The sequence below is a fragment of the Mytilus californianus genome, unplaced genomic scaffold (genome assembly GCF_021869535.1).
Source record: "Mytilus californianus isolate M0D057914Y unplaced genomic scaffold, xbMytCali1.0.p SCAF_9, whole genome shotgun sequence".
NCBI lineage: Eukaryota > Metazoa > Mollusca > Bivalvia > Mytilida > Mytilidae > Mytilus > Mytilus californianus.
In genome coordinates, this window is record NW_026262745.1 from 2,693,672 (window position 1) to 2,720,816 (window position 27,145).

General features: G+C 31.0%; 2 protein-coding genes across 5 annotated transcripts in view; one reads left to right on the forward strand and one right to left on the reverse strand.

The window, feature by feature from the left end:
* Positions 1 to 14,975, reverse strand: part of LOC127714820 (protein FRG1-like) — a 44,070-nt gene extending 29,095 nt beyond the window's left edge. The window contains exon 1 of the mRNA XM_052220855.1: positions 14,957 to 14,975. The gene's annotated coding sequence lies outside the window, so the exon portion shown is untranslated. The remainder of the gene's footprint in view (positions 1 to 14,956) is intronic.
* Positions 1 to 27,145, forward strand: part of LOC127714814 (copper-transporting ATPase 1-like) — a 61,440-nt gene that overhangs the window by 8,279 nt on the left and 26,016 nt on the right. The window contains exons 1-5 of one of the 4 annotated variants that reach the window (XM_052220842.1): positions 6,203 to 6,293; positions 12,194 to 12,309; positions 19,534 to 20,623; positions 23,878 to 24,117; positions 25,390 to 25,553. In XM_052220842.1, coding sequence (XP_052076802.1) covers positions 6,269 to 6,293; positions 12,194 to 12,309; positions 19,534 to 20,623; positions 23,878 to 24,117; positions 25,390 to 25,553 — 1,635 coding nt within the window. In that variant the 5' untranslated portion in view covers positions 6,203 to 6,268. Of the gene's footprint in view, positions 1 to 6,202; positions 6,294 to 10,815; positions 10,976 to 12,193; positions 12,310 to 15,198; positions 15,486 to 19,533; positions 20,624 to 23,877; positions 24,118 to 25,389; positions 25,554 to 27,145 lie in introns of those variants that run through there. The other 3 variants (XM_052220843.1, XM_052220844.1, XM_052220845.1) reach the window with 3 other exon arrangements.

Here is a 27,145-nt window from a genome sequence, read left to right on the forward strand (position 1 = left end):
TTTTATAATCAAAAGACAGTATTCAGAGCAAAATTTGCATTTATCTGTATATATAACTATTAGAAGTTTAAAATATTGAGGGAATTATGGTATCAAATATACCACACGTATATTGTAAATTAATATACGTTATAACCATGATTATTGTATTGATTTTATGGTTCTGGTCCGGCCTTGAATAAATGTACATGATTTATAAATATAAGATGATGAAGAAATATATGTAGCTTTATAATTATATGAGCATTTAAAATGTTTATATTTCATTTCAATGTAAAAAAAAATTTACAAAATCATAGTGTATTGTTTTGTGTGTATAAATGTCATGCTGCTCATCAAAGGCCCTTATATTAATTATGTTAATTGGAACAATAAATATTCTTATTCTTTCTTATTAATTGGACTTACTTGTTTTTTGCTGTTAATTTTAAAAGACCAAGTTATCAAATTAGTACATGTAAAACTGGTAGTCCAAAGAATACAAGTTTAGTTACAACTACAAATGAAAATATCTGTAATACAATGTATACATGTACATAAATTATATTTTGTAGATGTAACAAATTTAATATAATTTTTTATTGGTTTAATTGTATCATATATGCATGCAATGAGTCAATGACCAGAAAATGCATTTATAATGTTGTAAGGTAGTAGTTATGTGTTTTTCAGTTTGTGAATTTGTTAAAAATGACAGACAAAGTTAAAGGTGAGACTTTATCAGCTGTGAATTTTTTTTATTCTTTGGGATTTTGTCTTTTACTTCTTTGTAGGTGTTACTGAATGTGTACAAACTTAAATTTAGCATATAAAAAGTGTAATATATTGAATTAATGTTTGATGCTAAAATTTTGCAGAAATTTGACATTAGAAGTATTTGCTGTTGAGAAATTATCAGTTTATACAAAATATGGACCCTGTAACTATTGGGGCACAGGACGTTTGTGCTTTTTTACCTGTAACACGATAGGACATTTCACTCCAAACACTATGGACATTTTCGCTTTAAATTTTGACACACCTGTATTAATTTGACTGGACATTTGTGCTCTTTACCTATAGTCGTCTACCTGTAATTTTAATGAGTTGTAATTATTACGTAAATAAATTCAACTTATATTTGTGGTTAGTTAGTTCACATTGGCACATAAGGTCTTAAACATAGAGTTTAAAGTTATAGACTAGATTACAAGAGCTAAATTTGTTTATTCCCTGAGCTTCAGATATCAAGCGAAAACAGACCTGTGATGACTGTACATGTCTTTGTGTCTTTAGAATGTTTACTTTTAGCTATATATTACTATATTAATGTGCTATGAAACGACTTTAAAACACGAATGTGCTATGAAATGACTATTAAACTTTAAACCATAATGAAAATTATGACTTTAACTCAGCCAGGTCAAACTTACCGGTCCTATACCAGATAAAATAGGAGGGAAGTCATATGAAGCAAATATTGTAAAAGCGCAAATGTCCTATAAATTGAAGTGCAAATGTTCATAAAAAAAGCACAAATGTCCTATGAAAAAGCGCAAACGTCCCACACCAAACTATTGTGCTGATTAAAGGTACAAGTTTTATACGGAGAACAATGAAAACATGAAAATACTTTAATACAAAATTGAAAATATTTCAATCAAATTTAAGATGTACACATTAGTATCTTTGCAAGGATTTTTTTCCTCTCTTTTTTTTTGGTTGGAGATAATTTATTTTATTTATATTAAGCTAATTAATGGAACCTCAATCATTACATTAACTTTTGTCATTAATGGCTGGGTTCTCTCTAAGATGAGTCCATGAGTCCTGGACTCATGAAAATATGTCTGGTTTACTAAAAGTAATCTAAATTTGATGTCATTTCCTTGCTGTCTTTTCATCATGTTCATGCCGAGACTGAAATAATAAATTATATAGCAATAAAATTTCTTCTTTTCATTTTTGGAATCACCATGGCCAAAATTGATGAGTCCCTGCAATCACCTTCAAAAATCCTGGGTAGGAGTTTATAATTATTTGAGTCTTTAATCATGATTGACCACTGAGGCATGGGCCCAATGTCCATGTGTCCCAGACACTGAAAATGTAGTAGGGACAGTCATAATTTTCTTTAAAAAAAGAGTTTTCTAGCTAAGGCATAGAAATTTACGAAAGGCTGATTTTGCTTGCAAGTAAGAAAGAAAAGTTTTTTTATGAAGACTACCATATTTATCAATAAATTGCTAATGGAAAATTTTTCATTTGTCTGTAAGATCCCAATTAATCCTGGAGATATAAAGGAATTTTGGACAATCACGAAAATTTCAAAAGTTTCAATTTTAGTCTGAGTCTGATGATTTTTTAAAATTCTTTATGAAATCCCTGTCAGCTTTTGCCAATCAGATTTGAAGTTTTCTGAAGATTTTTTCACTGTAAAAGGCCAAAGGGTTAAAATAAGACTTTAACACTGTTAGTCATGATAGTGCATCTATAGAATTTTAGTTTTCACCAGTTTAGATTAAATTGTGTTCTCCTCGTGACTAGAATTATTGGTAGATTTTAGCAGATTTTACATACTTGTAGCCCTTCTGTTTTTCAAGGGGAAAGGCATTAGCTCAACTAGGATTAAACCCCAATATTATCAGATTATTACTTTTTTATTTGAAGTTAGATTTTGATGCTTTTTCTTTTCTTTGAATTCCATTAACAACATGACCAAATCTTATTTAAGTGGATTAGTGACAGATCTTACATTTTAATAGTATAAGCATGATAAGAGACCAAAAGACAGGAAAAGCACATTTACATGGTACATAGAATTTTTTCTCTCATTAAGCTGGAATAGGATTCTTTTTTCTTATCTAACATAAATCAGAGACATATACATACATGTATATATTTGTACAGTGTAGGAAAATATAAAATTTACTTGACTAGCTTTAGAAACAGAATGAAAAATGAGGCTACATTTAACCGAGCTTTTCTCCTGTTTCGTAGCGAGTACAAATAAATTTAATATTTTCCTACACTTTACTTGCTATATGAATATTGTTTTTATCCTGTAATTCAATATATGCATTGAACTTGAACTTTATATAGTTTTTTCCCATCCAAATCATTGTTGCATAAAGATCGACATGATTTGAACATGGACTACAATAAGGACCCCAAATTGAACTGTTACGCAAATAGTAATTCATAACTGTTCGCTCACAACATAAGCAGGATATCAGGAGACTATAAATGTTTAGTATACGTTCATCATCGGTTCATGTTATCTGCCACCATGTATTTGAATAGTAGAAAGGTCGATTGCAGGATAAAGTAATTAAAATGTATCTTGTTAAATTCTATTGATTCTATATATATCATTGCTTTGAATAAAAGGAGATGTTGGGTGTACATCATGATCAATGTGACAGCAACCCAAATACACAAAAAAAAACATCTCTACTATAATAGAAAAATAAGAAGATGTGGTATGATTGCTAATGAGAATACTCTCCACCAGAGACCAAATAAGGTAAAAATTTAAAAAAAACTATAGGTCACCATATGGCCTTCAATAATGAGCAAAACCCAAACAACATACAATGACATAGTAAGCTATAAAAGGCCCAGAAAAGAAAGTCTACATCAATCAGTTATAAATCCTATGATTGTCAAAACTTCATTAAAAACAGCCATTATCTCAAAATGTGTTTATATCATGAAAGTAATAACATACTTATATCTCTAATATAAAATTTCATTTATATGTTTATACTGTATGTCTAATAGTTTCTTATCACTGTTTATCACCACGGGCATTATTTTTGTTTTTCCGTTATTGATTTTTAAAATTTTGGGTCATTTTTATACGACCGCAAAAATTTAAAAATTTTTGGTCGTATATTGGTATGACGTTGGCGTCGTCGTCGTCGTCGTCTTCGTCTGGCGTCGTCCGAAGACACATTGGTTTTCGCACTCTAACTTTAGTTTAAGTGAATGGATCTCCATGAAATTTTACCATAAGGTTCTATACCACGAAGGGAAGGTTGGGATTGATTTTGGGGGTATGGTACCAACAGTTAAGGAATTAGGGGCCAAAAAGGGGCCAAAAATAAGCATTTTTGTAACTTCCAGACAATAACTTGTGTGTAAGTGTATGGATCTCTCTGACATTGTACCACAAGGTTCCATATCACAAAGGGAAGGCTGGAATTGATTTTGGGGGTAATTGCCTCAAAATTTTAGGAATTAGGGGCCAAAAAAGGGGCAAAAAACAAGCATTTTTCTAGTTTCATGACAATAACTTGTGTGTAAGTGTTTGGATATTTCTGAAATTGTACTACAAGGTTCCATATCACAAAGGGAAAGCTGGAATTGAGTTTGGGGGTAATTGCCCGAAACGTTTAGGAATTGGGGGCCAAAAAGGGGCCAAAAATAAGCATTTTTCTAGTTTCCAGACAATAACTTGTGTTCAAGTGTATGGATCTCTCTGAAATTGTACTGCAAGGTACCATACCACAAAGGGAAGGCTGGGATTGAGTTTGGGGGTGATGAATCATAAGGGGGTTCAAAAAATTTGGGGGGGGGGGATTTTTTTTTTCTTTTTTTTTCTTTTTTTCCTTTTTTTTTTCTTTTAAAATTTTCCATTTTAAGTTGGTTATTTCTGATTTATATTTAAAAGCAAATAATAATGATATGGTAGGAGATACACACCAAACAGGATGTGTAAATTATTATATAATAAGTATTGTGCAATAGCAAGAAATTTTCAATTGCACAGTATTGCACAATAGCAAGAAATCTTCAATTGCACAGTATTGCGCAATAGCATGAAATCTTCAATTGCACAGTATTGGGCAATAGCAAGAAATATCCAATAGCACAATATTGCGCAATAGCAAGAAATTGTCAATTGTACAGTATTGCGCAATAGCAAGAAATATTCAATTGCACAGTATTGTGCAAAAGAAGATACTTTGTATAAATTGCTTATTTCTTGATCAATTTCAATGGGGTTTTATTCTTGAATTCTTGGGGGTCTTTAATATGCTGAATCTAACCGTGTATTTAGTTTTTGGATTTTGGGCCCCGTTTTTAAATTGGTCCACATTGAGGTCCAAAGGGTCCAAAATTTAACTTTGTTTGATTTCATCAAAAATTGAATTATTGGGGTTCTTTGATATGCCGAATCTAACCGTGTATTTAGATTCTTAATTTTTGGTTCCGTTTTCAAATTGGTCTACATTATGGTCCAAAGGGTCCAAAATTAAACTTAGTTTGATTTTAACAAAAATTGAATTTTTAGGGTTCTTTGATATGCTGAATCTAAACATGTATTTAGATTTTTGATTATGGGCCCAGTTTTCAACTTGATCCAAATCGGGGTCCAAAATTAAACTTTGTTTGATTTCAACAAAAATTGAATATATGGGGTTCTTTGATATGCTGAATCTAACCATGTATTTAGATTTTTGATTTTTGGGTCCCGTTATCAACTTTGTCCACATTGAGGTCAAAAGGGTCCAAAATTAAACTTTGTTTGATTTCATCAAAAATTGAATTCTTGGGGTTCTTTGATATGCTGAATCTAACCATGTATTTAGATTTTGGATATTGGACCATAATAGGTGAATGTCCAATTTAAAATTTTTAAGTTCTTAGACCACATTCATTCTGTGTCAGAAACCTATGCTGTGTCAAATATTTAATCACAATCCAAATTCAGAGCTGTATCAAGCTTGAAGTTGTGTCTATACTTGCCCCAACTGTTCAGGGTTCGACCTCTGCGGTCGTATCAAGCTGCGCCCTGCGGAGCATTTTATTATCAGATCAGATTCATTATATATGGGTTAAAGCACTGGTAAGTCAAATTTTTAGTACTTTGTTGACTTTTTTTTTTATCTTTTTAATGTTTTTCAATATATTGGGAATTTTAAATAAATGTATTTGAATGATTTTCTCTTTAGAAATCAGACTAAGCAGTAGGGACTATACTGTTAGCATTTATCCCAATTATTAAGGGATTCAATAATTTATGTTAGAACTGATAAAATTATAGAAATATAATTTGTGATCTTACACTCTTACTTAGAGTCAGCTTTTCAATTTTCAGAGTCTTTAAAAAATATAAAACTCACAAAATACTTATACCAGTAACATGACGATTACTTTTAAATAAATATAACAAATTTTATGACAGTACATTTAAGTGACAAAATTAAATGTTTATTGAAGCAAGACGTGCATAGGAATACATTTGTGTGTAATTTGACAGAGGTTCATAATAAATAGAATCATGCATAAACCCACAATGGATACAGGTAAGGAAGATAGGGGCTTGCAGTTTTTACTGAGCATGTATTCTTAATATGAATTGTAAAAAATTGAACTTACAATGCATTTTGTTATTTGTGTCTTCACTGACATTTACACCACATCTCTATTCATTCATATGAAATGTTTACAAGTACAAATGAACATTGAAGAAGGATGCAATTTTACCTGTTTGTTGTTTGATTCTGGATCAAACATGGAAGTCCTGGGTGTTTTATTTGTTCCATATACATTGTTCAATGTATATACATGTACATGTACCACCAACTTGCAAATTAGTTTAATATTTTCATATATATATATATATATATATATGATCTTGTCATATAAAAATTGGGAATGGTTCCTAAAGAATTGAATAGATGATTGTACAAATTTCTATATTATAAACAGTAATTGTTTACCAATAAGATTTCATTGAATATCTAGTATATTGTGAATACAGCTCTCTGTTTGTATGACAGAAATCAGTGTAAAGTCATTCATCCATTAGGCATAATGTTTTATCTAATAATTTTTAACAACTGATTAGCTCCTTCAACAAATTTTAATTTTTATGACGTTTACAATTTTTTTTTACCCTATCATAAAAATTATAAATTAATGATAGATGAGACCCACAAAAAGGACTTTATCTACCTTAAAGTAGAGTCATAAGTGTAATGTAATGTCCCCTGCATGGCACATTGTGGGGGACTTGGAAATACTGGATGTCCATCCATCTGGTCTTATCAGAGCTCTCACATGTAGAATTCTTGCCAGATTTTTAATGAAATTTATATCAAAGGTTTATATAAGCAATATCTCGGATGAGTGGGAAAATCAGAGCTATCAATTAATTTAAAGGAGTTATGCCCCTTGGAAATATAAATTATGTGGAAAATTGCATGGGAAGTGCTTTCAAGCCTACATTTCTTGTAGAATTGCTATGAAATTTACATCAAAGGTTTATATCAGCAATGTCTTGGAAAAAAGTTCGAAAAATCAGTGGTGATCAATTATTTTTATAGGAGTTATGTCCCTTAGAATTGTAAATTTTGTATAATTTTGCATTTTAATCGACTATGCACCCCTAAATTTCTTGTTGAATTTTTATGATGTTTACATCATAGGCTGATATCAGCAAGGATTGGATGAGTGTAGACAAATTATTTTTACAGGAGTGATTTACATGTATGACATAACAATAAACCAAAAAAACAAATATAACAGACATCTGATGATCAAACCATGGACAACCAAAAACAAATATAACAGACATCTGATGATCAACCATGGACAACCAAAAACAAATATAACAGACATACGATGATCAACCATGGACAACCAAAAACAAATATAACACTACATCTGATGATCAACCCTGGATAACCAAAAACAAATATAACAGACATCTGATGATCAACCATGGACAACCAAAAACAAATATAACAGACATCTGATGGTCAACCATGGACAACCAAAAACAAATATAACAGACATCTGATGATCAACCCTGGACAACCAAAAACAAATATAACACAACATCTGATGATCAACCATGGACAACCAAAAACAAATATAACAGACATCTGATGATCAACCCTGGACAACCAAAAACAAATATAACAGACATCTGATGATCAACCATGGACAACCAAAAACAAATATAACCAACATCTGATGATCAACCCTGGACAACCAAAAACAAATATAACACAACATCTGATGATCAACCCTGGACAACCAAAAACAAATATAACAGACATCTGATGATCAACCATGGACAACCAAAAACAAATATAACAGACATCTGATGATCAACCCTGGACAACCAAACACAAATATAACCAACATCTGATGATCAACCATGGACAACCAAAAACAAATATAACACTACATCTGATGATCAACCCTGGACATCCAAAAACAAATATAACAGACATCTGATGATCAACCATGAACAACCAAAAACAAATATAACAGACATCTGATGATCAACCATGAACAACCAAAAACAAATATAACCGACATCTGATGATCAACCCCGGACAACCAAAAACAAATATAACACTACATCTGATGACCAACCCTGCACAACCAAAAACAAATATAACAGACATCTGATGATCAACCATGGACAACCAAAAACAAATATAACAGACATCTGATGATCAACCATGGACAACCAAAAACAAATATAAAAGACATCTGATGATCAACCATGGACAACCAAAAACAAATATAACAGACATCTGATGATCAACCCTGGACAACCAAAAACAAATATAACAGACATCTGATGATCAACCCTGCACAACCAAAAACAAATATAACAGACATCTGATGATCAACCATGGACAACCAAAAACAAATATAACAGACATCTGATGATCAACCCTGGACAACCAAAAACAAATATAACAGACATCTGATGATCAACCATGAACAACCAAAAACAAATATAACAGACATCTGATGATCAACCATGAACAACCAAAAACAAATATAACCGACATCTGATGATCAACCCCGGACAACCAAAAACAAATATAACACTACATCTGATGACCAACCCTGCACAACCAAAAACAAATATAACAGACATCTGATGATCAACCATGGACAACCAAAAACAAATATAACAGACATCTGATGATCAACCATGGACAACCAAAAACAAATATAACAGACATCTGATGATCAACCCTGGACAACCAAAAACAAATATAACAGACATCTGATGATCAACCATGGACAACCAAAAACAAATATAACAGACATCTGATGATCAACCATGGACAACCAAAAACAAATATAACAGACATCTGATGATCAACCATGGACAACCAAAAACAAATATAACAGACATCTGATGATCAACCATGGACAACCAAAAACAAATATAACAGACATCTGATGATCAACCATGGACAACCAAAAACAAATATAAAAGACATCTGATGATCAACCATGGACAACCAAAAACAAATATAACCGACATCTGATGATCAACCCCGGACAACCAAAAACAAATATAACACTACATCTGATGACCAACCCTGCACAACCAAAAACAAATATAACAGACATCTGATGATCAACCATGGACAACCAAAAACAAATATAACAGACATCTGATGATCAACCATGGACAACCAAAAACAAATATAACAGACACCTGATGATCAACCATGGACAACCAAAATCAAATATAACAGTCATCTGATGATCAACCCTGGACAACCAAAAACAAATATAACAGACATCTGATGATCAACCCTGGACAACCAAAAACAAATATAACAGACATCTGATGATCAACCATGGACAACCAAAAACAAATATAACAGACATCTGATGATCAACCATGGACAACCACTAAATTACAGGCTCCTGAATTTGGACAAGCACTATGCAAAAGAATGTTTTGCGAGGTTAAACATGATTTTGAGTGCTCAACAACCCCTGGCCTAACCTGTGACAGTACCACATAAGAACAAACTGTAAAAGTTAGTTGGAAATGGCTTGACTCATCGGATTGCCACAATCACAAAAATGACTAACGTAAAGATCAATATCGGTTTATAAGTACAGGTACTTAACATTGACAGGATGAAGGAGCATAAGTTTTCATAATGTATAGCAATACATTTTATATTGGTATTTTAATAATTTAGTTATGTTTTAATATTATCACAAACAAAATCAATGCTAGTACAGATAAAAACAATATTCAAAGATTTTACTATGATGTTAAAATAATATCCTTTAAGAATAAATTTATTTAAATAATCTAGAAGCTTACATGGATATATATGGCTTATATAAATTAACGTGCTTAACAACATAACAGTAAAAAAATTAGGATGTGATATCATAGAGCTCTTATTTTTTTCATTACTGGTAAACTGTATGTGATAAAAAGTGACGTTAAGTATTAGTACTATTACTGGTACTAAAAAAAAGATATAACAAACACAAATGATAAGAATGCATTATGCCTGACATCAGTGTTGATAATCTATCTAATCCCAGTGAATTCTACATGAAGGATTTGTAGGAAATGTAAATTAAAGCCAATGATACAACAATCCAACAGCATAAATCCACCAAAATATTGATCCAAATATAATATGTAAATGTATTTCAGTCAAGTCTGAAGTTTATAAACAATGATGTGGGAAGGGTACTGGGTATACCTGAATGAATTTACATATTAAAGATAAACAATTTATTTAAATCTAGTAGAAGGAAAAGATGTAAGTTTAAGTACTATTCACAGTTTAGTTAAGTGGTTATATGATATATTTTTAGATAAATAGACTGGATAGTCTTTTAAGTCCGGTAAACATTTTCAGCTGAAATTTCGTAGGACGTAGGACATGAAAATTGTTATTGAAAATAATAGACGTTGTTTTCATTCTTACGGTACCTGTTCAAGATTAAAAGGTGTTGTTTTACTTTGGACTTTATTACCTGCAGAAACTGTTAGGTAATGTTTATTTAAAAATGGTTATTTATAGTAACAGAAACAAGACACACAACTTATACCAGGATGTATATGATGTTACAATATTTGAACAAGAAAATTACATAACAGATTGAGAGCACATAGAATATTCTGGATGCACATATAAGTGATATTACAGTGACATTATTTTTGATTCATTGTTCAGGGTAAAAGAAGGTAAAAAATTTTGGTCATAAATGTTAGTTTGTTATTTTAATGAAAGTGTTGATTGATAGAGATCTGATAAGAGTGCACTCTAATGTGGAGTTAATACTGGTAATGTTGATTACTTACATTTTGTTTTGTACATGACAGAGTAAATGGAGTAGGCCTAGGGTTTTTCCATGGCTTAGTTTATAGACATTAAAATCTCTGATGAGTAGAAATTGGTTGACTCCAAAATCTCAGTCAATATGAGTATATTCTGAAGCAATCTTACTAAAGCAAGCCCACACTATCCACTTGCTTTTGTAGGCTACAAACCATGTGAACTTTAAAATCGGATGTCATTTGGTTAGTCGAATTGAAAATCGTATTGTATGAACAGAACCTGGGCAATGGTATCAAATCGGATTGAAAATCGAATGAAAAATCGTACCCTGTAAACGCACCTTTGAAACTGGTTGACCTTTTCTGAATCAATATATTAATAATGGGATTAGACTGAAGTTTTTGTACTCCCTTGGCTCATACAATTGTGGGTAGTATTGAAGTTTTTCTTGAAATTTGCAATTATAGTTTGTCCAGATTGACAATGACTTTATATCTATATTATTTTAGTTTACTTAGTTGAGTTACTGAAATCTATTCTAATTAAGAATTGATGGAAAAAAAATGGCATAATTTATCTATGGGTACCTATAATTGAAATAGAATTTTAAGAATTTCCCATTTGTGTTGCATCATATAATTTAGAAAATTCTAGTTCAGATTAGAACATTGTTCATCTGGCCTTTATATGAACAGACTCTAAATTAAGTATTAAATTGGTCACTCTTTTGACACTTTTGAGTTGTTTTGAAGTCATTCTTAGAAATGTCAGTTTTATATTACATTGACACAGCTTGAATTACATAAGGATGCTGAAGATAATCTTTAATACATATATCATTTTGCATATTTTAGGTAAATCTTTAATACATATATCATTTTGCATATTTTAGGTAAATCTTTAATACATATATCATTTTGCATATTTTAGGTAAATCTTTAATACATATATCATTTTGCATATTTTAGGTAAATCTTTAATACATATATCATTTTGCATATTTTAGGTAAATCTTTAATACATGTATCATTTTAAATTTTTGCATATTTTAAGTAAAGCTTTAATACATATAATTTTGCATATTTCAGGTAAAGCTTTAATACACATCATTTTGCATATTTCAGGTACAGATGAAATGGAAAAGACAGCAGTCTTAGAGATAGATGGAATGACATGTCAGAGTTGTGTGAAAAACATCAAAGCTGGTTTGGCTGAAGAGAAAGGAATTTACAGTTTAGAGGTAGGTTAAATTGGATGATTTAAAATCTATAGTTGACAACAGAAAGACTCATTCAGCTGACAGCATATACAGTTAAGATATTGGTGGAAATTAGAATTTTTGTTTCTTGTAAGCAAATACAGATTTCTATGACTTGATCAGCCCAAACATTAAAATAATTGTATACAATGAAGTCCAGATACATTATTATCTCACAATATTTATCAAACATTGTAACAATTTTTAGAAAAATCAAATTTTGAATTTAATGTCAGGTATTATCATTTATTATATTGTCTAAACATAGGGTTACCCATCTGTCTTATTCATGGGAGATAACTCTGTAATGTTTAAGATGTATGATAGAAGTTACCTCCCATTACACATTAAACAAATCTATTTTTCCTCCAGGTAGTACTAGTTTTATTAGAAATTAAAGATGAAATAATGGTTTATGTAACTTTTTTTCCTGCAAATTTTTATATTTAAGTTAATCTCAACAAAATCTCAAATTTTTATATATTTATAATGATTTTCACTGGCTAGAGGTTGAACAAAAATCATCATATTTTTTTTATACTTGGCTGAAATTAAAGTTTTTGTCATAATATTAGAAATTAAAATAAAGATTTTATATATAAAAATTTGATAGAAATGACAGTTTTTTTTCTAATTATCTTCTTTATTAAAAGATTTTGCTCATTATGAACAAACATTTGAGTACCGGTATCTCAGTGCACTCTTTCTATAAGTTTAACATCCTTGTTACATAACTTAAAAGAATGCACCTGTACTACAATGGAGGTTTACCTGTAATGTTGTACTAAGTGTAACAGGTAAAGATAGACCTGAGTTTAAATTTTATAGATATGTTCTTTATCCCATGTATCAAATGTTAAATTATATCTAGGCCTTGTTCAGAACTGTGAAAACTTTAAAGTGTTAAAGGTATTTATAAATAAACATACTTTTTTGAAATATATTTAACATTGTATAACAGATAAAGAAAGGTCTCTTAGCTATATAGTAATTCTGTATGAAACACCTAAAATTGTATAAGAAAGATAAATGGAAAAATATAAGGTATAAGGGTCTATACAAGAACAACATCTTTATAAACTTGGAGAAAATATATATTTTCAATGTTAAATTTTGAATAGGAGGTTAAGAACATTGTATACAGGTGGTTTTCAATACTTTACTTCACATGGTAAATTTTCTACCAAAATTGAACAACTGAAAAATTTGCTAGAAAATTTAATTATTCAAATAGTGTATGTACGTCTTTTTCTAAATTGAAATTTCCCATCCCTTTAGTTTTAAAAATATATTTGTCACTTATTTCCCCTTCTTAATAACAAGTCCAGATACACCATGGTCAAATCTCTTAAAAACTCACAAAAATTTTTCAAGTGAAAAGGATTGAATACTCTCTTCATGCTATTATGGATAGCAGTCATCCAGATAAAGCAATTGAAAACAAAACAATAAAGAAAGCACATGATTTATTCTGCAAGTTCTATGATGCCCATTGTGAAGTAAATATTCACTTTCCGATTACCCGAACTTGATGAGCATATGTAATACCTGAGAATCCATTTAGAGCTACTGTGTTTAGAGACCTCTTATGTCAGTAAACAATTACTCTATATTCGTCTAAATATTCACTTTGGATTGATGTTGGGATGAGGGACTCTTTTAATAATCTTATGGGTTTAAATGGGAATTTTAGCAGTCCCTAGTAGTGATTACAAAACCGATAATGAGAATAAAGCTAAGATTCCCCAGTGGTAAAAAAAAACCAGTAGGTAAATTTAAGTCAAACAATTTCTATAGGTTAGACATACAGATTTTATACCTCTGCATCTAAAGGCTAAATTAGTTAACATATTGATGGTCCTTCATTCAAAAGCAACACATCTTATACTAGTGCAATTCAAGGATTTAAGGTAATCCAATAAAAACTTTCTTTTTTAGAGATATGCCAGATTTTTATGTGAATATTAACCTTCAAAAATTTTGTGACAAAAACTGTACTAGGTGAAAATGTGATTTCTGTAAGGTTATGATAATCTGATCAGTAAATCTTAACCCCTGATGAAACCACTTATTATTTCAGAAAAGAAAAATATGGTACATTTGATGTGTTATTAACTGGATATTAATTTCTCACGTATTAGGTTGTAACCGTCAGTAATACCTTATTTGACGTGATGTAATGTTATATTTAATGTTTTACATTCATATAACGTACATTTTACCATTAAGGGAAATTCACAGGAGGTATTCAGGAAATAAGAAATGTTATTAAACATGTCAAATTGTGAAAATTAGATTTTTTTTGTATTTAAAAAATTAATAGGCATGTTTCACTGACACTTATTGTTATTGGTTAATAGAAATTATGCTAATTAGTCAGTTTATCGTTTACAAGTGTTGATTTTATTTGTGAACTTTTCAGCTCATGTGAAATGTGCACCTCAGAAATCTGTTGAAATATTTTAGAGTAAAAGGAACAAGTAATTAGTCTTTCCTGAGAAACAAATATTAACAGGATATATAACAGAAGATAAACAGCTGTTTAATCATAACATATTTAACATGCAAAATAATATGTCATTTGATACATGTAATATCCTGGATTAAGTAATTCGAAGAAACACCTTACCTTCAAAGACATCTAACAGTAAACAGTGTTATTAATGGTGTAATACAAAGTTTTACATGTAAAATGACGTAGCTAAACGTTATCTAAGGGCAGATAAGACTTTGTTTATAGGACTTTATACACTTGATAAAGCACTTCTCTTTATAAGGATATATTGTTAAGAAATGTCAAAGTTTGGATTTATTGTAACCCTAATTTATTGACATTTCAAGATTTGTTATATATATATTTCACATTTCCATGAGGATGTTTTAAAAGTAATGTTAAAAGATATAAAGTGTTACATACCTTGGCAAGATAAAAGTGAAAATTACAGTAAAAAAGTTGACAATTAAGTGATCAGTTATATACATAAGTTATCTGTAATACATGTGATTAGTATGAACAGATACATCATATCCTGACAGTATGTGTAATCATCACATATAACCACCGATCATTGTTTTACCTATCAGACAGTGCTGGAGAAAGGTGGATTACCATCAACAACATGGCATTTAAGAATAAATCGGGATATAGTAAACTTCCGGTAAATTCAACTTTATTTTTTACATGTTTTAAAAACAAAAATTTGATTGACAGTTGTTTATGTGAGTGATAGTCCTGCTATGCTCTATACATGCAAATTCAATGTTGATTTTCTAGAAATGGTCAATTACTGTATTCTATAGTAATGATAAATACATGTATTTCCCCTTTTTTGGCGCTGTCAACAGAATATTTTTTGCAGAATAAAAAGTATTTGTCATTGCTAATCATCTATCATAGAGCACCTTACATTTAACTTCATGGTGTTGTTTTATGCCTGTATTTTATCTTGTAAATTGCCTTATTTTTACAAATGCTTCTAAAACATTACTAAAAATCAATAGAAACCTTTCACACAGATTAAATTATTATTATGAATGGATGAAATGATGATTTTATTGTTTACAATTTGCTTACCTGGAAAAGTTATTTCCAATATCACTTGTCATATATTGTTGTGGCTATGTTTATAGTACATCTGTCTGTCAACCCATCAAATGCTATTATAAACTTAATAAGGGATACATATTCTGAGATGAACAGGACCAATTAAGTAGGACCAAACTTTGCCACCAGAATACTTATGGCATTGTGGATTCATTCATTTTCATCATACCAATTTACGTGGATTTAGAAAAATGTTATTTTCATGGATATTTGATTTGATGAATTTGCCAAAGTCTGTATGCAAGCCTTTAAATATTTATACTTCATTGAACATTAGAATTCGTGGTAAAAATATACTGTAATCCAAAAAAATTGGTACTTCATGAAAAAATATGAATCTACAGTAAATATTAAACTAAGTTTTAGCAAAATATTTGCTTTTCCAACAACAAACCATTTTTAAAGTTTTCAATATTATTGCTTTTGCTATTCACATAACTTAATTTATACTGCAGCTAGAACAATACCTGTTGTCTTTAATTTATTTACCAAATATAGTTACAAAGTGATATTTAGTGCAATGTGGTTTTCATTTAAGGTCACTTTTCTTCACAATCTGGGGCTTGGTTAGGGATTGGAATAAGTTTTGTTTTTGTGAAAACATTTCAATAACTATAACCGTAGCCATGTTTAGCCGCAGTATAAAAACAATAGTAGCTCAATGTTAGAAAGATATCAACTTTTTTGTTTTTGTTACTAAATTGTTGAACATGTTGAAGGGCCCTGTAAACCTGCCCTTCTCCAGTTTCTAAGTCTTATACAATGTTGATGTTTTTCTTGATATTGATCTAATATTGTCTTTAGGTAAAGCAATTATTTAAAATGGTAATTTTTGTGGTTATTCCTGTTACTATATAGATTGTCTATTGATCCCATTTCTGTAAGTTTCTTTTAAGTTTATTGTCTGTTGATCCCATTTCTGTAAGTTTCTTTTAAGTTTATTGTCTGTTGATCCCATTTCTGTAAGTTTCTTTTAAGTTTATTGTCTGTTGATCCCATTTCTGTAAGTTTCTTTTAAGTTTATTGTCTGTTGATCCCATTTCTGTAAGTTTCTTTTAAGTTTCTTGTCTGTTGATCCCATTTCTGTAAGTTTCTTTTAAGATTGTACAAATAAGTTTAATGTTTACCTGCAGTGTACATTATATTGTAATGTATCATTTGTAACTTGACTTCTTGTCTGTATTTGTACCTGTTACCAGCTATCTTTCCTGTTTCCCTCACAAACTGAAACAGGATTTACCAATTTGTTTCATTGTCAAAAAGGGTGCAACCAATTATTGCATACTTCTTGAAATCTTGATGGGAGAAATTAAGTGGACCTAGTGCATCTCTATACTGCACTATGGTTGTCAACTTTTGAATGAGTACAAATGTGCTGAATTGTCATTTTGACTCTTATAAACATGATAAATGCCAGCTGGATTTGAGATAATCATTTTATATAATGCAGAATTGTAAGAGTCAGTTAAGCACCTCACAATGTGGGAAATCCCCCTTATGTTTGGAAATTTGGCTTTTCAGCCTCTGTATTAAAGAGGGAACAGTCATTTCAATATTGAGAGGCCACAGATTTAGATGGGGGTGTGGTAGCCTAAGCCCTCCTTATAGAGCTACATATAGGGTTAATGCATAGACTTTTCCAAGTGCCATTCCTAACTTTGTCTTTTTGGTCAACCCCCTTTTTCGAAATCCTGGATCCCCATCTGTTGACTACTTTTCATGTGTATTTAATAAATAAAACACAAAGTTCCTAAGGACAATTGATAAAAATTACAAGGATGTTTCCTGTGGAAATTTAAAATAACATTGTTTTGATAAATGAAGCCTAATGTTCATACATCAAAGTTATTGAGAAATTTGATATGTGTATGTGTTTATACAAATTATATATATATTTTTTGTGAGGAAAGAATGCCTCTAGACTTCTTGTACAGGATCATGGAAAGAATTTTAAACTGTATAAAAAGGGTAGTAGAATTAATAAGAATTAATTTGATTTTTTGAAAATATTTGTTTTTCCAAAGTATATTTAGGATGTATGTTTTACACAAAAAAAAAGAAAATAAACGTTTCTAGACCATTTTGTTCAATACATAATTACCTAGCAATGCCTAGGAAAAGGTCAGAGTTAAGTTCTATTCTGAACATCAAACATTCTTAAATTGATTTTTTTGTTACCTTTAATGATTTTTGAAAATGTCAACTTTTCATTATTTTATAAGGAATATTAAAATATTTTTGCAACATGTAAATTAAATAAATCATGAAGATTACATGGCTTATGAGTGTTAATCAGTTAGTAGTTATTTGCACACCATTATTTAAATTAGTACTGGACTACTGGAGACAATTTTTTGTAAACATGGGTGTACTGGGGGTATAGGAATATGGTCATTTGGACTATTATTGTCTGGCATTAAGACCTGTTAGATTGATGTATAGCAACCTCTGGTCAGAATGGGGACTTTTGAATATGATACTTCATGCTTAGAGAGAACAATGGTCTTCGTAAATAAAAAAAACCTCTTGAAATTACACTCTTAATTTGTAGAGTCTGCAGATGACCTGTTGCATGATAGAATTTCAGTGTATTGGAACCAGTGAATAAGTACATCTCTTTATGGTTCAGATTATCTCATTGATGTCACAGATTTAAAATGAAAGAATGCAGTATACATATTAATGTATTATTGACTTGTATGTTGCATTTAAAAAATCGACCATCAAAGTTTATTAAAAATAAATTTTGTTTCCTTTTAATGTTTTTCTCTTTTAGATCTGACCCATTAAATATGACATATATTACATTGACAAGACATAGAAAAAGCCTGGGGCACAGGCTCTGATTAGGTTCATACCTGGAAAACGTCATGTTTTCTTTCCTTCAATGAAATTTACATAGAGATTGACATTTGTCATCAGTTTATTTCTTCCCTTAAAAATTTCCCATGAATCTGGTGGTTTTCATTTTTCCTGATTTTTAAGGACAAATATGATATAAGTTTTTTAACATTTTTGAAAGGATATATTTTATAAACTATGAAAATGAAGGTAGTATATTTATTTTTCTTAATATTCTCATATTGTGTAATATAAAATATGTTTATTTTTAAAGTATCATTTGTTCTTTCAATGAGCAAAAAACTCGTCATGTCAAATGACGACACTAATATTGTGACGCTGATTAAATTTGAGGCAAAAGTTAATTTGTTATTGGAGCTTTATATTAATGTATATTTGCCTTGAAAAAAGATTTTATTTTACTTAGCGGTTTTAAAAAAAAAGAATGATCCATTCATATACAAATTATGTAAAGTTGTTTTTTTTTTATTCTGAATACTAACTCATATAAAATACGATTATTTTTCAAGTACATGTATCATTTGTTCTTTCAGTGACTATTGTCATGATTGTAATGGTTGTATGATAAATCGGCTTACCTCCAAAAAATTAGAATTTGAACTAATTCTTTGCTGTTTTTTGGAAGACACAAGTTTAAAAAAAAATAAAAAATAAAGATTAAACATTAATGTAGAAATCTAATAAAAGATTTGATTGGTTGATATCCATCTAATAAAAGAAGCCTTTTCCTATATTTACAGGTTATTTTAGAGAAAAAAGAGGCTGTCATCAAATACAGTCCTACAGAAATCTCACCTCCCATTATTGCTGAAAAGATAGATGAAATGGGTTTCCCTGCAAGAGTTAAAACTGTCCATCCAGCAACTACAGATGCCAAGGCAGATAACTCTGAAAATAGTGTGGAAATAAGTGTAAAGGGGATGACCTGCATGTCATGTGTGAGGAATATTGAAAGTAGCATATCACGAGTAAATGGAGTAAATCAGATTTCTGTTTCATTAGAAAACGAAAAAGCTACAGTCATGTACGATACAGTGAAAATATCTCAAAGTCAGATTGCAGAAGCAATTGATGATATGGGATTTGAAGCAAATGTTGTAAAACAGCCGAAATCTTTAATAACAAGAATAACGGTTGAAGGAATGACCTGTCAGTCTTGTGTTAGAAACATTGAGTCAAACATTAAAACCAAACCGGGTGTTGATGAGATTAGAGTTTCTCTTGCTGACAAAGAAGCCTTTATTATTTACAACCCAGACCATACAAACCCAGAGGTACTGAGAGAGGCTATTGATGATATGGGTTTCGATGCCTCTTTTCCAAGACAGTCTTCAGTTGATAAAGAATTTGACCGTCTTGCAGAGAGAAGTTCAACACGATCTGGAGGCCCGGAATCTGAATGTGAAATTTCTATTAAAGGCATGACGTGTAAATCATGTGTAAGAAATATTGAAAGTAATATAAAGGATAAATCAGGGATCATTTCAATCAGCGTCAGTCTTGAAAAAGAAAATGGAATGGTCAAGTACAACAAGCTAGTTACAACACCAGAGAGGATAGCAGACATGATTGACGATATGGGGTTTGAAGCCAAAGTTGCAGGGGATACTGGGTCAGATACCAAGACAGTCACAGTTAACATCAGAGGGATGACATGTCATTCATGTGTCAATAATATAGAGGGAAATATCTCAAAGAATCCTGGTGTAAAGTCTATCAAGGTGTCGCTGGCCGATCAAAATGGTGTAATAGAATATCTGAAGAACAGAGTCACCCCTGAGATGTTATGTGATGCTATAGATGATATGGGCTTTGAAGCCTCACTACCAGGTAAAACTTTGAATTTTAAAGAATGTGTAGATGTTGATTGATGCTATGAACGTTTTATATTATCTTTAAGAAATTAAGTGCCATATGGGAATAAAGATTCACATTTTGTATGCCTGTTTTCATACAACTTGTGAATTTACTCCATCTTGTGTCTATTGTCAAGTGGTTTCTCATATTTGGAAGGAAGTTTGGCCATGATTTTTTTTTTGCTTGTCATGTTAAACCTCCATATGAAAATAAGAAGATGTGGAATAATTGCAAATGAGACAACTCTCCACCAGAGACCAAATGATGTAGAATGTAAAACTATAGGTCACTGTAAAGCCTTCAGCCATGAGCAAAACCCATATTGCATAGCAAGCTTTAAAAGGCCCTGAAATGACAATGTAAACAGATTTAAACTAGAAAACTACAACCACTTTGCTTTTTCAATTTTTACAGATGTTGTATTGCATAACACTTTTATGGGAAATGGGCAAAGTATCTGAGGTAAAAAGTCACACAGTTTTTCAAGTAGCTCAGAAGCATTAAAGCTTAAAATTGTCTCAAACCATACCAGCTACATACATGTACTTGCATGCTATTCTAGTGCACTTTGAATGATAAAAAAATTCCTCGTTCAGGCAATTCTCTTAAGTACTTTTTCTGGTAACACTCAAATTTAGTAGGATGTTTGGTCCTTTAGATTGATTTGACAATATTATTTAAGGAGTCTTTTAATGTTATTTAAACCTAATTAATTACTTTGTATTTACATTGAGGGAAAGTTTTTAAAATTACCAAACATAAAATGTATTCTTATGTTATTTTGTATATATAGACATGACAGAGGAATTTTTCAACTATGATAACACATTGTCTGCCCCACATACCACATCAAAGTATTTACATTGTTATAGAGACGTAGGTATGCTTGTATGAAAACAGATGTAAAACTTTAATGGATCACAATTTAAAGCTTCTTGTAAATAGTTCAGTTACTATACACTTAAAGTGTAGATTATATATCAAAGAATGAATTAAATTGAAATAAACAGCAAAAAATCTTACTGCAAGCTTAAGGTCTTCAAAAATGAGTGAAAATCTCATTACTGCAGTAAGTTTTAAGTTATGCCCTGTACCAACAATATACTGTCATATATTTATGCCCCCGCCGTAGCAGAGGGGGCATTAACTTTTACCCTTGTCCGTACGTCCCAAAATTGGTTTCCGTTCTCTAACTTTAGTTTGCCTCAACAAAATTTTATGAATCTTATACACAATGCTTATTACTATAAAACACAGATCAAGTTTGAATTTTGGTGGTGTCACTTTTATCGTTCTAGAGTTATGCCCCTTTGAAATTGAAAAGTTGCTGAATTGTTAGTTTCCGTTCTCTAACTTTAGTTTGCCTCAACTAAATGTTATGTTACATACACACAATGCTTATTACCATAAAACACAGATCAACTTTGAATTTTGGTGGTGTCACTTTTACTGTTCTAGAGTTATGCTCCTTTACAGATGGAAAAATTGCTGAATTTTCCGTTTCCGTTCTCTAACTTTAGTTTGCCTCAACAAAATATTATGAATCTTATACACACTGCTTATAACTATAAAACACAGATCAAGTTTGAATTTTGGTGGCGTCACTTTTACCATTCTAGAGTTATGCCCCTTTGAAGTTGAAAAGTTGCTGAATTTTTAGTTTCCGTTCTCTAACTTTAGTTTGCCTCAACTAAATGTTATGAAACTTATACACAATGCTTATTACCACAAAACACAGATCAAGTTTGAATTTTGGTGACATCACTTTTACTGTTCTAGAGTAATGCCCCTTTACAAATGAAAAAATTGTGCTGATTTTTTTGTTTCCGTTCTCTAACTGAAGTTTGCCTCATCCAAATGTTATTAAACTTAGGTATAAAAAATGCTTATTACCACAAAACTCTGATCAAGTACAAATCTGGGTTGTGTCACCTCTAGGGTTCTTCAGTTATGTCCCTTTATAAAATTATATGCAAGCGGGGGTATCATCTGTGTCCCATGGACACATTCCCCATTTATTTTAATTAATTGTAGTATAAATACTTACAAGTAAGGGACTCATATTTTTTTTTACCTGAGAAAAGGGTAGAATGTAGGGGAATAATTTTTTCTATTATATCAAAAGGTGGAATCTTAATTTTTTGCCACTTTTTTTTTTTAACTCTATAGAGGATCAACTTTTTTCTTTATAGCAATATGGGATTTAAAGCATATTCAAAGACTGTGGATTTATTATTATTTGTTGGGTACTCATTTTTTTCGTGGATTTTGTGGCTTTAGGTATACTTTCTTTGTAACTACAACGTTGAGTTGGTTTCTGTTGAAATGAAGTAGTATTAATGTCATTGAGGCATACAATCAGCAGTTACACATTGTAGTTTGCGGATAATGAGGAGCTGACCAAGTACGTACGTTCGTTCAGCTTTAATGACTTAGACGTGACTGCAAGGTTGGCAAAAAAACTGTCAATGCTAGTACTGACCAGGCCTTTGGTAAATACCAGTAAATAAGGCAAATACTGGTCACTTGAAATTGTGAAAGGACATTATTATAACAACCAGTCCTAACCTGATCACTGGGTAAATGTGGAAATACACGGGACAGAAAATCACTAAATTGCTAGGGGCATGTTCATGGATTTTTTTATGGCACAAATTAGTGTGATCAAAAAAATGAATGTAAAGTTATGCTTATCCTTTGTTCCTTATCACAACATCATATTATGTAGTGTTAAGTTTTATTTCATTAGAATGGAAACAATGGAAGCTTTTATGGTTGGTGAAGATTTATAACAGACAAACAAACAGACTTATGGAAAACAAGTCATCTTTTACATTAAATGTGGAGGAGACAATTAAGGAAATCAATTCAGCCAATTTGAAAAATGAGAAAAGGTCGTGTTTGGCTACTTTTTGAAGTAAAATTTGAAATGTTATGTGCAATTCACATTCAATGGTAGTAAATATGAAATTGATTTGGATGAGGTATAGACATGATAGAAACAAAAGGAAGAGGGTTCACAATATTTTTTATATCACTGTTTGCTCCTTATAATAGCAAGTTAACAGGAGGGAATATAGTACTTGTATAATATTAAAATAACACATAAAAACATATAAATTTGATTTGAATACTAAAATTGTAATGTGCAGGAAACAAAAATTTCACAGATATCACTTATATTTCTAAGTTTCGTTTATATGATGCCTATTTACATTATTTTGCAGTAATACACAATGACTTAGAAGTTCCTACAGTAACAATAATTAGATCTGCTAGTCAGGCGTCTAAACTCAGCGGTACTGGTAGTCTAAAGGTGGATGTTTTAAAAGGATCTGTGCAGTTTAAAAAGTGTGTAAAAGATGATGACGATGATGATGACTTGGAGAAATGTTTTCTTCATATAACAGGGATGACATGTTCATCATGTGTCAGTTCTATAGAGAAAAATCTCAAGAAAGTCGAAGGTGAGGATTGTTAAATACATAGACAATAACTGTTTAGTGTCTTTAAATATTAGCTGTATTTGTACAAGGCTAAGAAACAGGTGTAATCATGGTAATGTGAGCTTCAGTGAGCTATTACTCCTCTTTCTAGCCGAGTACAAATACAGCTGATATTTAAAGACACTAAACAGTTATTGTCTTTATCCTGCAATTAAATTTGTACAATTTTTTCCCATCCCAATCGTTGAATTTGTTTTTTAGAGAACTCAACATGACTTAAATGCAGACCGCAATGAGGACCCCAAATTGAACTGTGTCGTAAACAGTAATTTGACATAACCGTTCGCTCGCAACAGAAGCAGGATACCAGGAGACTATATACATCTAGTATATGTATATCGCTTCGTGTTATCTGTACGACTGTATTAGTATAGTAGAAAGGTCAATTGCAGGATAAAAATATATAATTTTATGCAGAGCACTTTAATTGTGGGTATCAAATAGGAAACCAGTTCCATAAGTCTAAATGATTCCTAAAGTTACGTTCCTTAAGGTTCTATTTGGTTTCGAAAGAGTCACCCAAAAGACTAGTAAGAAAGTAGGCATAACAAAAATATGAGAACTTGGAAGATATGCAATTTATCAGCAAAGAGTGGATGCAAATTGAGTTATAGAATAAACAATATTATATACATGTATAAGTAAAGAGATGTGGTATGATTGCCATAAAAACTGTCCACCAAAGATCAAAGGATAGAGTTATCTTTGTGTACATGTATTTCTTCTAAATGGCTCAAAAATAATGATATTGAATTATTACAGTATAAAAGCTTAGTTTCTTCTGTTACCTATTCTAACATTTGACTCTGACTTCTTTTAAACTGAGTTTTACTGTGTGTTTGTTTATTCTACATTGGCTAGTGTTATAGGGGGAAGGTTGAGATCTCACAAAACATGTTTAAACCAGCCGCATTTTTGCACCTTTCCCAAGTCAGGAACCACTGGCCTTTGTTAGTCTTTAATTTTGGTTCATTTATATGTTTCGGAGTTTAGTATGACTTCCATTTTCTCTGAACTAGAATACATTTTTGTTTATGGCCAGCTTAAGCCCGCCTCTGGGTGCAGGATTTTCTCGCTGTGTTGAAGACCCATTGATGGCATTGAGCTGTTTTCTGCTCTTTGGTCGAGTTGTTGTCTCTTTGACACATTCCCTGTTTCCATTCTCAATTTTATATAATAAGAGATGGACTATAATAAGAGATGGACTATAATAAGATATGTTTATGTTTGCAGGTATAAAACATGTGTTGGTAGCACTAATGGCACAGAAAGCTGAAATTAAATATGATCCAGAATACATATTATCCAATCAAATAGCTAACAGGGTCAATGACCTTGGATTCCATGCCACCGTTATGGAGTCTGAGTCCCTGGGAAAAGGCACTGTAGAGTTACTTGTAAGTAAACATTATGTGTATTACCCAAACAGATAACGATTCGTTTATTTTCGTTGGTTCCAATTTTTGTAGATTGTGCAAAACTTGCATTTTCGTGAATATTTGGTTTCATGGTTATACCAAAGTCTGCATACAAGCCTATAGAAATATTTTTAATTCATTGAACATTTAAATTTGTGGTTAAAATTTACCCACAAATAATAATAAATTCACAGTAACAGTATCGATGACCTGGGATTCCATGCCACTGTTTTTGTGAGTCAGAGCCCCTTGGTATTGGTTAAGGCACTGAAGGGTTATTTGTAAACTATTAAGTATTTACTGAAGAACTTTGAAAATGTCTTTTGACTTGTTTTAATTACACCATAGTTGTTGGAATTGTTTTGATTTTGAATTATTGAATGTTATTGTCATGTCAATGTTTATGCCCTTTGGCTGTCCTTAATTGGAAATAAAATCTTGTTCTGAGTCTTATGTAAATATACATGATATGTTTTGTCCAATCTGCACTATGTTGGTGATCTCAAATTCCATGTCAAAGTCTCTGTCATAAGAACTTCAAATAGATTTATAGAGTAACTGCTAAATGTTCATATAACTACAATACAATATATCATGTTCATTAAATTGTGTAAAAGGCTCAGTAGAGTTAATGTAAAGTTCATTAAGAATGTGTATTGCGATTTCACAAAATATGTTTATTTATACTGCAGCTGTGGCATTAAAATTAAATTGATTGTATACGGTAATTCTTTTATTATATTCTTAATAGTTATTACAAGTAGATGTGTACAGTAATACAATAAATGGTAATCTTGCTGTATCAGCAATCCATGATGATGTCGATATCAGTCAAGATTTCAAAGCTTTATCAAACTCCCAATCTGTATTACGTAATCTCATGTGAAAAACATCTTTTTTGGTTACATAATAAAGTGTATATGGCTTTTACAGTATCACAAACTGTATCAACCCTTAACCAATATAATCCCTCAGTATAGAGCTCTTGGGGATTATATTGGTGTTTCAGGTTGATATGGATGTGATATTGAAAAAGCCATAACATATTCTCTATTTATTTTATTAATTATCGTAATCCCTGAGTGTATACAGATGTGTGTTTCTGTAAAATTTTCATTACATTATAGAGGAGTGCAGGATTGCAGCATTTTTGTTATTGTCTTCCTCATGTCAAAATTGACAAATGTCTCCAAAATTATTAATATTCTGAATGCTTTAAAGCATTGCAGTATAAAAGGAATTGCCACACTCCCATATATAATTATATATTTACCCTGACTAACAGATTGGATGGTATACTGCAACTCTTGTCTGCTGTCTGTTTTTCCATGACTTTCGTTACATATTATATACTGTTTGTTTCTGTGTTAAGGTAGATTCATGGTATACCGCCATCTTGGATTGTACAATCGCAGTACACAATCGGTCTAGATCTTTGCCCAAATCTGCAAATTTGGAGACAGATAGGCAATTTATAGGTTAGAGTGTTTATTTAATGAAAGAAAACTTGGTGATTTATTGCATTATTCAAAATGTTTAAATAAATACCAAATAATTGTGTTTTAGAATCA